Source organism: Echiichthys vipera, assembly GCF_963691815.1.
Source record: "Echiichthys vipera genome assembly, contig: SCAFFOLD_79, whole genome shotgun sequence".
NCBI lineage: Eukaryota > Metazoa > Chordata > Actinopteri > Perciformes > Trachinidae > Echiichthys > Echiichthys vipera.
This window is the reverse complement of record NW_028154884.1, coordinates 65,001-75,676: the sequence shown is the minus strand read 5'-3', so window position 1 is coordinate 75,676 and position 10,676 is coordinate 65,001. Positions and strand designations below refer to the sequence as shown.

The following is a 10,676-nucleotide window of genomic DNA, read 5'->3' as shown; positions in this document are numbered from 1 at the left end:
GATTAATGTCTTTATTTTAGTCTTTACTCTGGTGATTAATGTCTTTATTTTAGTCTTTACTCTGGTGATTAATGTCTTTATTTTAGTCTTTACTCTGGTGATTAATGTCTTTATTTTAGTCTTTACTCTGGTGATTAATGTCTTTATTTTAGTCTTTACTCTGGTGATTAATGTCTTTATTTTAGTCTTTACTCTGGTGATTAATGTCTTTATTTTAGTCTTTACTCTGGTGATTAATGTCTTTATTTTAGTCTTTACTCTGGTGATTAATGTCTTTATTTTAGTCTTTACTCTGGTGATTAATGTCTTTATTTTAGTCTTTACTCTGGTGATTAATGTCTTTATTTTAGTCTTTACTCTGGTGATTAATGTCTTTATTTTAGTCTTTACTCTGGTGATTAATGTCTTTATTATTATTTATTTTAACGTCTTTATTTTAATGTGTTTGCAGGGAAACACGAGTTCATGACGGAGGAGCAGCAGAAATATTGGCGGCGGATGACGAAGCCTCAGAAAACGTTTCCCCGCCCTGAGGTGGGTTCATTTCCTGTCTCCATGCTTCGGGCTGTCAGTCGCGTTGAAGTCGCGTTGAAGTCGCGTTGAGCGCTCCTGATGTTCACGCCACTTTGTGTGCGGTGCTCGACACTGCCCCCACGGTTTTCAGGTGGTACTGCAGCGTTTGCTCCGTATCTGTACGCATCCGTCAGCTTTCAGGATACGACAGAATTACTGAGGAGACGGACGCAGAGGACGCACAGAAGGCTGCGTCTGGGTCCTGTATCCATACGCCTGTGCCGCCCCTCAGCCTACGCAGGTGTTCCAGGTGTTACCCGTGTCCGGACGAGCGCTCGCTCTGACCCGTCTCACCCGTCCACGTCCCTGCGGTCCCTCTCACATCCATCTGCTGCTGTCAGCTGGATTCAAACCTCCGGATCTGGACTAAATTGTTGCGTCCGTTCCAAATGTCGTGCTGCCCTTCATCCCTCCGTCCTGTTTCAGCGTTGTTATGGTTACCAGCTCATCCTCTGGAGGCTGACCCGCTTCACTAACGACCGGCATCAACGAGCACAAACACGGCGTCTGTGGAGGAGGTGATTCTGCTGTTTGTCGTCCGAAATCGCCAAAAAGGCCAAAAGTGTTTGCGGCGGTGGCGTGAGAGAGCGCTCCGTGAAACCGCCTTAATGGATGATGAGAGAGCGCTCCGTGAAACCGCCTTAATGGATGATGAGAGAGCGCTGCGTGAAACCGCCTTAATGGATGATGAGAGAGCGCTCCGTGAAACCGCCTTAGTGGATGATGAGAGAGCTGCAGGAGGAAAGGACCTTCGCAGCTTCAGGACGACGCTGCCTCTTCTTCTTCTGTGAGTTTTCTGCTGATTCTACTTTCGATCGGGTCCCAGGACGGCGCTCTCCTCGTACGCTGCCTCCGTGTTCTCAGTGTCTCGGCGCCGTTCTGCAGCTGGCTCCTGTTTGAGTCCAGGGCCCAGACACACATCCACCCATTCACCCCCACACCTGCGGGGAAGAGGTCGCCTCCCCAGCGTGTTCTGGCCCCCGATGAAAAGGCTCATCAGGAGAAGAAGGTGCGCGGGTAAAACGAGCGGTGGTGAAACACGTCCAGCAGCTTGGTCCCGTCTCTGTGAAGGCGCCGAGCGCGGCGCCGGCAGAGACTCTGCTGCTCTCACGTTAAAACGATGTGTCCCATGTTTTTCTATTCATTTCTATTGTTTTTCGTGTTGTTCCGTGCTCAGCACTCGAGCACGGACCCGGGAACGCGCAGATTTCTACATCCGCCAAGTGCTCGCGCGTTCACGAGAACCAAAAATGGCGGCGTCCTTTGCCACTGAGCAGCCTCCCATAGGGGTGAATGGACGCCATTTTAGGACGTCGAAACCACCCGGAGGTTCGCGTCGACATCAACATTTTGTAACAAATATTCTTCTTTTGGTACGAACTCGTCACTGACCGGCTGGAGGGGGGACAAGGACCCTAAAGCACGGTACACGGGACGCACGCACAGTGGGAGGGCGCTCTAACCTGTGACGCACGCACAGCGGGAGGGCGCTCTAACCTGTGACGGTGGCACAGTGGGAGGGCGCTCTAACCTGTGACTGAGGCACAGTGGGAGGGCGCTCTACCCTGTGACGGACGCACAGTGGGAGGGCGCTCTAACCTGTGACTGAGGCACAGTGGGAGGGCGCTCTAACCTGTGACGGAGGCACAGTGAGAGGCTCTCTAACCTGTGACGGAGGCACAGTGGGAGGGTCTCTAACCTGTGACGGAGGCACAGTGGGAGAGCGCTCTAACCTGTGACGGACGCACAGTGGGAGGGTCTCTAACCTGTGACGGAGGCACAGTGGGAGAGCGCTCTAACCTGTGACGGACGCACGGCGCCCTCAGACGTCTGGTTTCCTGTTTCAGAGCCGGTGCCGGGCTCGGCTCCTGGACCTGGTGACCCACCGGTCCTTCGAGGTCCTCATGGTGGTGGTGGTCCTGCTGAACCTGGGGGTCCTGGTGACGGAGGCGGACCAGCAGAGCCCGGAGCTGGAGTCGGTCCTCTTCTGGTGCCACTTCTCCTTCATCCCCGTCTTCCTCCTGGAGTTCATCCTGAAGATCATCGCCCTCAGACGCCGTTACTTCAGCGACGTCTGCAACGTCCTCGACTTCCTGGTGCTCATCGTGTCCATCGCAGGTGAGTCCAGACTTAGTACAGGTGAGTCCAGACTAACCACAGGTGAGTCCAGACTTAGTACAGGTGAGTCCAGACTTAGTACAGGTGAGTCCAGACTAACCACAGGTGAGTCCAGACTTACCACAGGTGAGTCCAGACTTCACCACAGGTGAGTCCAGACTTACCACAGGTGAGTCCAGACTTAGTACAGGTGAGTCCAGACTTCACCACAGGTGAGTCCAGACTTACCACAGGTGAGTCCAGACTTAGTACAGGTGAGTCCAGACTTACCACAGCACAGGTGAGTCCAGACTTACCACAGGTGAGTCCAGACTTACCTCAGGTGAGTCCAGACTTAGTACAGGTGAGTCCAGACTTACCACAGGTGAGTCCAGACTTAGTACAGGTGAGTCCAGACTTACCACAGCACAGGTGAGTCCAGACTTAGTACAGGTGAGTCCAGACTTAGTACAGGTGAGTCCAGACTTACCACAGGTGAGTCCAGACTTAGTACAGGTGAGTCCAGACTTAGTACAGGTGAGTCCAGACTTAGTACAGGTGAGTCCAGACTTAGTACAGGTGAGTCCAGACTTAGTACAGGTGAGTCCAGACTTAACACAGCACAGGTGAGTCCAGACTTAGTACAGGTGAGTCCAGACTTAGTACAGGTGAGTCCAGACTTACCACAGCACAGGTGAGTCCAGACTTAGTACAGGTGAGTCCAGACTTAGTACAGGTGAGTCCAGACTTAGTACAGGTGAGTCCAGACTTCACCACAGGTGAGTCCAGACTTACCACAGGTGAGTCCAGACTTACCTCAGTACAGGTGAGTCCAGACTTAGTACAGGTGAGTCCAGACTTAGTACAGGTGAGTCCAGACTTACCACAGCACAGGTGAGTCCAGACTTAGTACAGGTGAGTCCAGACTTACCACAGGTGAGTCCAGACTTAGTACAGGTGAGTCCAGACTTACCACAGGTGAGTCCAGACTTAGTACAGGTGAGTCCAGACTTCACCACAGGTGAGTCCAGACTTAGTACAGGTGAGTCCAGACTTAGTACAGGTGAGTCCAGACTTAGTACAGGTGAGTCCAGACTTACAACAGGTGAGTCCAGACTTAGTACAGGTGAGTCCAGACTTAACACAGCACAGGTGAGTCCAGACTTAGTACAGGTGAGTCCAGACTTAGTACAGGTGAGTCCAGACTTAACACAGCACAGGTGAGTCCAGACTTAGTACAGGTGAGTCCAGACTTCACCACAGGTGAGTCCAGACTTAGTACAGGTGAGTCCAGACTTAGTACAGGTGAGTCCAGACTTAGTACAGCTGAGTCCAGACTTACCACAGCACAGGTGAGTCCAGACTTAGTACAGGTGAGTCCAGACTTACCACAGGTGAGTCCAGACTTAGTACAGGTGAGTCCAGACTTAGCACAGGTGAGTCCAGACTTAGTACAGGTGAGTCCAGACTTACCACAGGTGAGTCCAGACTTAACACAGCACAGGTGAGTCCAGACTTCACCACAGGTGAGTCCAGACTTAGTACAGGTGAGTCCAGACTTAGTACAGGTGAGTCCAGACTTAGTACAGGTGAGTCCAGACTTACAACAGGTGAGTCCAGACTTAGTACAGGTGAGTCCAGACTTAGTACAGGTGAGTCCAGACTTAACACAGCACAGGTGAGTCCAGACTTAGTACAGGTGAGTCCAGACTTAGTACAGGTGAGTCCAGACTTAGTACAGGTGAGTCCAGACTTAACACAGCACAGGTGAGTCCAGACTTAGTACAGGTGAGTCCAGACTTCACCACAGGTGAGTCCAGACTAACCACAGGTGAGTCCAGACTTACCTCAGTACAGGTGAGTCCAGACTTAGTACAGGTGAGTCCAGACTAACCACAGGTGAGTCCAGACATAGTACAGGTGAGTCCAGACTTAGTACAGGTGAGTCCAGACTTAGTACAGGTGAGTCCAGACTTACCTCAGTACAGGTGAGTCCAGACTTACCTCAGGTGAGTCCAGACTTAGTACAGGTGAGTCCAGACTTACCTCAGTACAGGTGAGTCCAGACTTACCTCAGGTGAGTCCAGACTTACCACAGGTGAGTCCAGACTTACCTCAGGTGAGTCCAGACTTAGTACAGGTGAGTCCAGACTTACCACAGGTGAGTCCAGACTTAGTACAGGTGAGTCCAGACTTACCACGGGTGAGTCCAGACTTAGTACAGGTGAGTCCAGACTTAGTACAGGTGAGTCCAGACTTAGTACAGGTGAGTCCAGACTTACCACAGGTGAGTCCAGACTTAGTACAGGTGAGTCCAGACTTACCACGGGTGAGTCCAGACTTAGTACAGGTGAGTCCAGACTTAGTACAGGTGAGTCCAGACTTAGTACAGGTGAGTCCAGACTTAGTACAGGTGAGTCCAGACTTGGTACAGGTGAGTCCAGACTTAGCACAGGTGAGTCCAGACTTAGTACAGGTGAGTCCAGACTTAGTACAGGTGAGTCCAGACAGGAACTCTAGGAGTCGGGAAGTCTAGGAACAATATTTTTTATCTAATCTGTCCACCTCTCTCCACCTGTCTGTCTGTCTCTCACCTGTCTGTCTGTCTCCCCACCTGTCTGTCTCTCACCTGTCTGTTTGTCTCTCACCTGTCTGTCTCTCACCTGTCTGTCTCTCACCTGTCTGTCTGTCTCTCACCTGTCTGTCTGTCTCTCACCCGTCTGTCTCTCACCTGTCTGTCTCTCACATGTCTGTCTCTCCCATGTCTGTCTCTCCACCTGTCTGTCTCTCACCTGTCTGTCTCACCTCCTGTCTGTCTCTCACCTGTCTGTTTGTCTCTCACCTGTCTGTCTCTCACCTGTCTGTCTCTCACCTGTCTGTCTGTCTCTCACATGTCTGTCTCTCACATGTCTGTCTCTCACCTGTCTGTCTCTCCACCTGTCTGTCTCTCACCTGTCTGTCTCTCACCTGTCTGTCTCTCATCCTGTCTGTCTCTCACCTGTCTGTCTCTCACCTGTCTGTTTGTCTCTCACCTGTCTGTCTCTCCACCTGTCTGTCTCTCACCTGTCTGTCTGTCTCTCACCTGTCTGTCTCTCATCCTGTCTGTCTCTCACCTGTCTGTCTCTCTCTCACCTGTCTGTCTGTCTGTCTGTCTCACCTGTCTGTCTCTCACCCGTCTGTCTCTCACCTGTCTGTCTCTCACCTGTCTGTCTGTCTCTCACCTGTCTGTCTCTCACCTGTCTCACCTGTCTGTCTCTCACCTGTCTGTCTGTCTCACCTGTCTGTCTCTCACCTGTCTCACCTGTCTGTCTCTCACCTGTCTGTCTGTCTGTCTCTCACCTGTCTGTCTGTCTCTCACCTGTCTGTCTCTCACCTGTCTGTCTCTCACCTGTCTGTCTGTCTCTCACCTGTCTGTCTCTCACCTGTCTGTCTGTCTCTCACCTGTCTGTCTCTCACCTGTCTCACCTGTCTGTCTCTCACCTGTCTGTCTCTCACCTGTCTCACCTGTCTGTCTGTCTGCACACACACACCTGTCTGTCTCTCACCTGTCTGTCTCTCACCTGTCTGTCTGTCTCTCACCTGTCTGTCTCTCACCTGTCTGTCTGTCTCACCTGTCTGTCTCTCACCTGTCTGTCTCTCACCTGTCTGTCTCTCAGGTATCTTCGTCAGTGATCTCCTGGAGAAGTACTTCGTGTCTCCCGCCGTCTTCGCCGTGGTTCGCGTGGCTCGTGTCGTCCGTCTGGTCTCGCTCGTTCGCTGCTGCAGAGGGATCCAGAAGCTGCTGTCGGCGTTCATGAGGTCACTTCCTGCCCTCTTCAACATCCTCCTCCTCCTCTTCGTCATCACCTGCACCTTCTCCCTCTTCGGCATGTTTAACTTCGCCCACCTGAAGAAGTCGGCCTCGATCGACGACATGTTTAACTTTGAAACGTTCTGGAACAGTTTCCTCTGTTTGCTGATGACGTCCACGTCCTCGGGGTGGAGCGGTCAGCTGTACCCCATGCTGAGCACGCCGCCGGACTGCGACCCCGCCACAGAGAACCCAGGATCCGTGGCGAGAGGGAACTGCGGCAGCCCGGCGGTCGCCGTCGCCTTCTTCACCGCCTACATCGGCCTGACCTTCCTGCTGCTGGTCCACATGTACCTCATCGTTGTCCTGGAGACCTTCAACTCCGAGGACGCCGCGTCCCTGAGTGACCACGACCTCCAGATGTTTCTGAAGACCTGGAGGAAGTTTGACCCCGAAGACTCCCAGGTCATACGGCACAGGTGAGTCCAGACTTAGTACAGGTGAGTCCAGACTTAGTACAGGTGAGTCCAGACTTAGTACAGGTGAGTCCAGACTTAGTACAGGTGAGTCCAGACTTACCACGGGTGAGTCCAGACTTAGTACAGGTGAGTCCAGACTTAGTACAGGTGAGTCCAGACTTAGTACAGGTGAGTCCAGACTTAGTACAGGTGAGTCCAGACTTACCGCAGGTGAGTCCAGACTTAACACAGGTGAGTCCAGACTTAGTACAGGTGAGTCCAGACTTACCACAGGTGAGTCCAGACTTACCGCAGGTGAGTCCAGACTTACTGCAGGTGAGTCCAGACTTAGTACAGGTGAGTCCAGACTTAGTACAGGTGAGTCCAGACTATTGGTCCAGTATAGTGGTCTGTGGTGGGGCATAGTGGTCTGTAGTGGTCTGTGGTGGTCCATAGTGGTCTGTGGTGGTCTGTAGTGGTCTGTAGTGGTGTTCAGTGGTCTGTGGTGGTCTGTTGTGGTCCATAGTGGTCTGTGATGGGCCATAGTGGTCTGTAGTGGTGTGTAGTGGTGTGTGGTGGTCTGTGGTGGTCCATAGTGGTCTGTGGTGGTCTGTAGTGGTCTGTAGTGGTGTTCAGTGGTCTGTGGTGGTCTGTTGTGGTCCATAGTGGTCTGTGATGGGCCATAGTGGTCTGTAGTGGTCTGTGGTGGTCCATAGTGGTCTGTAGGGGTCTGTAAAGGACTGTCCTGTCCCCACAGTGAGCTGTCAGATTTCTGCGACGCCCTCCAGGACCCTCTGAGGATTCCTAAACCAAACAGCATCAAACTGATCCACATGGATCTGCCGTTGGGGCCCGGAGACAAGATCCACCGCGAGGACGTCCTCAGCGCGCTCTCCGCCCAGGTAACACCCCTGAGCACATGCTGCTGTTGGTGTTGTTGTTGTTGTTCTTATTGTTGTTATTTTCCGCACCTGCAGGTGTTTGGAGACTCTGGAGAGACGGACGCCCTCAAACCCAGACTGGAGGAAGAGTTTGTCACGTCAAAGGTTTTAAACTCTTCTGTTTCCTGTTTCCTGTTTCCTGTTTTCTAAACTTTGAGCTGTAAAACCGACTGAGTTCGGACCAATCAGCTCTGGTTATGTTTACCTGCAGGACTCGTGTGAACCAATCAGCTCTGGTTATGTTTACCTGCAGGACTCGTGTGAACCAATCAGCTCTGGTTATGTTTACCTGCAGGACTCGTGTGAACCAATCAGCTCTGGTTATGTTTACCTGCAGGACTCGTGTGAACCAATCAGCTCTGGTTATGTTTACCTGCAGGACTCGTGTGAACCAATCAGCTCTGGTTATGTTTACCTGCAGGACTCGTGTGAACCAATCAGCTCTGGTTATGTTTACCTGCAGGACTCGTGTGAACCAATCAGCTCTGGTTATGTTTACCTGCAGGACTCGTGTGAACCAATCAGCTCTGGTTATGTTTACCTGCAGGACTCGTGTGGACCAATCAGCTCTGGTTATGTTTACCTGCAGGACTCGTGTGAACCAATCGGCTCTGGTTATGTTTACCTGCAGGACTTGTGTGAACCAATCAGCTCTGGTTATGTTTACCTGCAGGACTCGTGTGAACCAATCAGCTCTGGTTATGTTTACCTGCAGGACTCGTGTGAACCAATCAGCTCTGGTTATGTTTACCTGCAGGACTCGTGTGAACCAATCAGCTCTGGTTATGTTTACCTGCAGGACTCGTGTGAACCAATCAGCTCTGGTTATGTTTACCTGCAGGACTCGTGTGGACCAATCAGCTCTGGTTATGTTTACCTGCAGGACTCGTGTGGACCAATCAGCTCTGGTTATGTTTACCTGCAGGACTCGTGTGGACCAATCAGCTCTGGTTATGTTTACCTGCAGGACTCGTGTGGACCAATCAGCTCTGGTTATGTTTACCTGCAGGACTCGTGTGGACCAATCAGCAGCACCCTGCAGAGGAAACAGGAAGAGGTGGCGGCGTCAGTGATCCAGAGAGCGTTCAGGAAACACGTCCTGCAGCACAGAGACGACGCGGAGGAGACGGAGGTCGCGTCTGTGGACGGAGGAGCTTCACACTGACGTTCAACTTCCTGCCGATGAGGACCTGAAGGAGTCAATCGTGTGTCTTCCACAGAGACGGAGCTCCACTGTGGGAGGACACATCTGAACAAGACAAACGTTTATTTTATCTTTCTACGACTTAAGTCTGGAAAAACTACGACTTTAAGATTTACACACTTTCATTTTAACATTAGCATTAGCATTAGCATAACAAAAGAATAGTATTCAAGTAATAAGCATTAAAATAAAAAAATACTATTTCAGAAAAGTAATGTTGGCATGAAGAAATGCTAGCATTAAAGGCTAACATTAGCATTAAGGCTAACATTACCATAAAAGACTAACATTAGCATCAAGGCTAACATTAGCATTAAAGACTAACATTAGCATTAAAGGCTAACATAAGCATTAAGGCTAACATTACCATAAAAGACTAACATTAGCATCAAGGCTAACATTAGCATAAAAGACTAACATTAGCATTAAGGCTAACATTAGCATAAAAGACTAACATTAGCATTAAGGCTAACATTAGCATAAAAGACTAACATTAGCATAACAGGCTAACATTAGCATAACAGGCTAACATTAGCATAAAAGACTAACATTAGCATTAAGGCTAACATTAGCATAACAGGCTAACATTAGCTTAAAAGTTAAGTTTTTTGTACTTTGTTGATATTGAACTAAAACTCAATAAACGCAGCTCTTGTTTATTATTTTTGTGTTGTTATTGTTTTTGTTTGCTCATCGCCTGCGTACGTAAAGACGAACACGATGACGTTTCGCGTTCAGGGGGTCGTCCCGTTTCCCGCCCCTGCTCTGCTCGAGGCCCCAGGCTCCGGCCTCCCCGGCTCCTCTAACGTGTGATGCTCACCTGTAATCTGAGCCTGTAACCATCAGAACCTCGCTCCAACAGACCGGACGGAGAACCGCGTTGAGCCAAACGCTTTATTGATACGGTCTGTTGCCATGGCGACTCTAATAGTAGGAGTCCATGATGCGCTTCATGCTCATGAACCTCTGGGTGCTCATGTTCATGACGCTCCTGTACTCTACGGGCCTCAGGTACACGCCCCTGACTCTGTACTGGGGCTGCACGTACATCAGCCAGTGTCCGTCTGTCACCTGGCAGGACGTGCAGGTGGACGTGCAGGTGGACTTGCAGGTGGACTTGCAGGTGGACGTGCAGGTGGACGTGCAGGTGGACGTGCAGGTGGACATGCGGTGACGCTCCGTCACGCTGTCGCAGTCGTCCATCAGCTCGTGGCTCTGGCCCCGATGTTCTCCCTCTCAAAGATCTTCATCCCGTACGAGCCGCGGTGCTGCAACACATCAGAACCAAGCATCAAGCATCGGTTACGACCGTCATGTGACCTCGTGTGAGCGGCGTTGCGGTTACCATGGGGATCATGTGGCAGGACCGGATGCAGTCACTCATTCCCATCATGCTCTGGTAGTCGGAGGACTCGCCTCTCCTCAGGAAACACTGGTTGCCCGTGAAGTTGGTGCCGTCGTAGAACATGAAGCAGCCCGTCCACCCTGCAGGACCCACACCGGCTCAGCTAGGACGACATGTCGGCACAGTCGCTGCTGCACTCGCAGGACCGGCCCTGGAAGTTCCTGTCCTCGTGGAAGACGACGTGACGGCGAGGCAGAGAGAGACGATG

The 10,676-nt window shown here is 51.3% G+C and overlaps 1 protein-coding gene and 1 pseudogene across 2 annotated transcripts; one reads left to right on the top strand and one right to left on the bottom strand.

The window, feature by feature from the left end:
* The first annotated feature begins 454 nt into the window (after positions 1-454).
* LOC310966245 (sodium channel protein type 4 subunit alpha B-like) lies at positions 455-9,719 on the top strand. The gene is made up of 6 exons (XM_083940825.1): positions 455-534; positions 2,421-2,691; positions 6,327-6,939; positions 7,676-7,820; positions 7,896-7,964; positions 8,869-9,719. The coding sequence occupies exons 1-6, from the start codon at positions 466-468 to the stop codon at positions 9,022-9,024; spliced, it is 1,323 nt and encodes a 440-aa protein (XP_083796951.1). The 5' UTR covers positions 455-465; the 3' UTR covers positions 9,025-9,719.
* A 268-nt stretch (positions 9,720-9,987) lies between these two features.
* LOC310966244 (gamma-crystallin M2-like) lies at positions 9,988-10,655 on the bottom strand (annotated as a pseudogene). Its single transcript has 2 exons — positions 10,409-10,655; positions 9,988-10,331 (listed from the first exon to the last, which is right to left on the bottom strand). The product of its transcript is annotated as a gamma-crystallin M2-like (transcript).
* Positions 10,656-10,676: the final 21 nt, after the last annotated feature.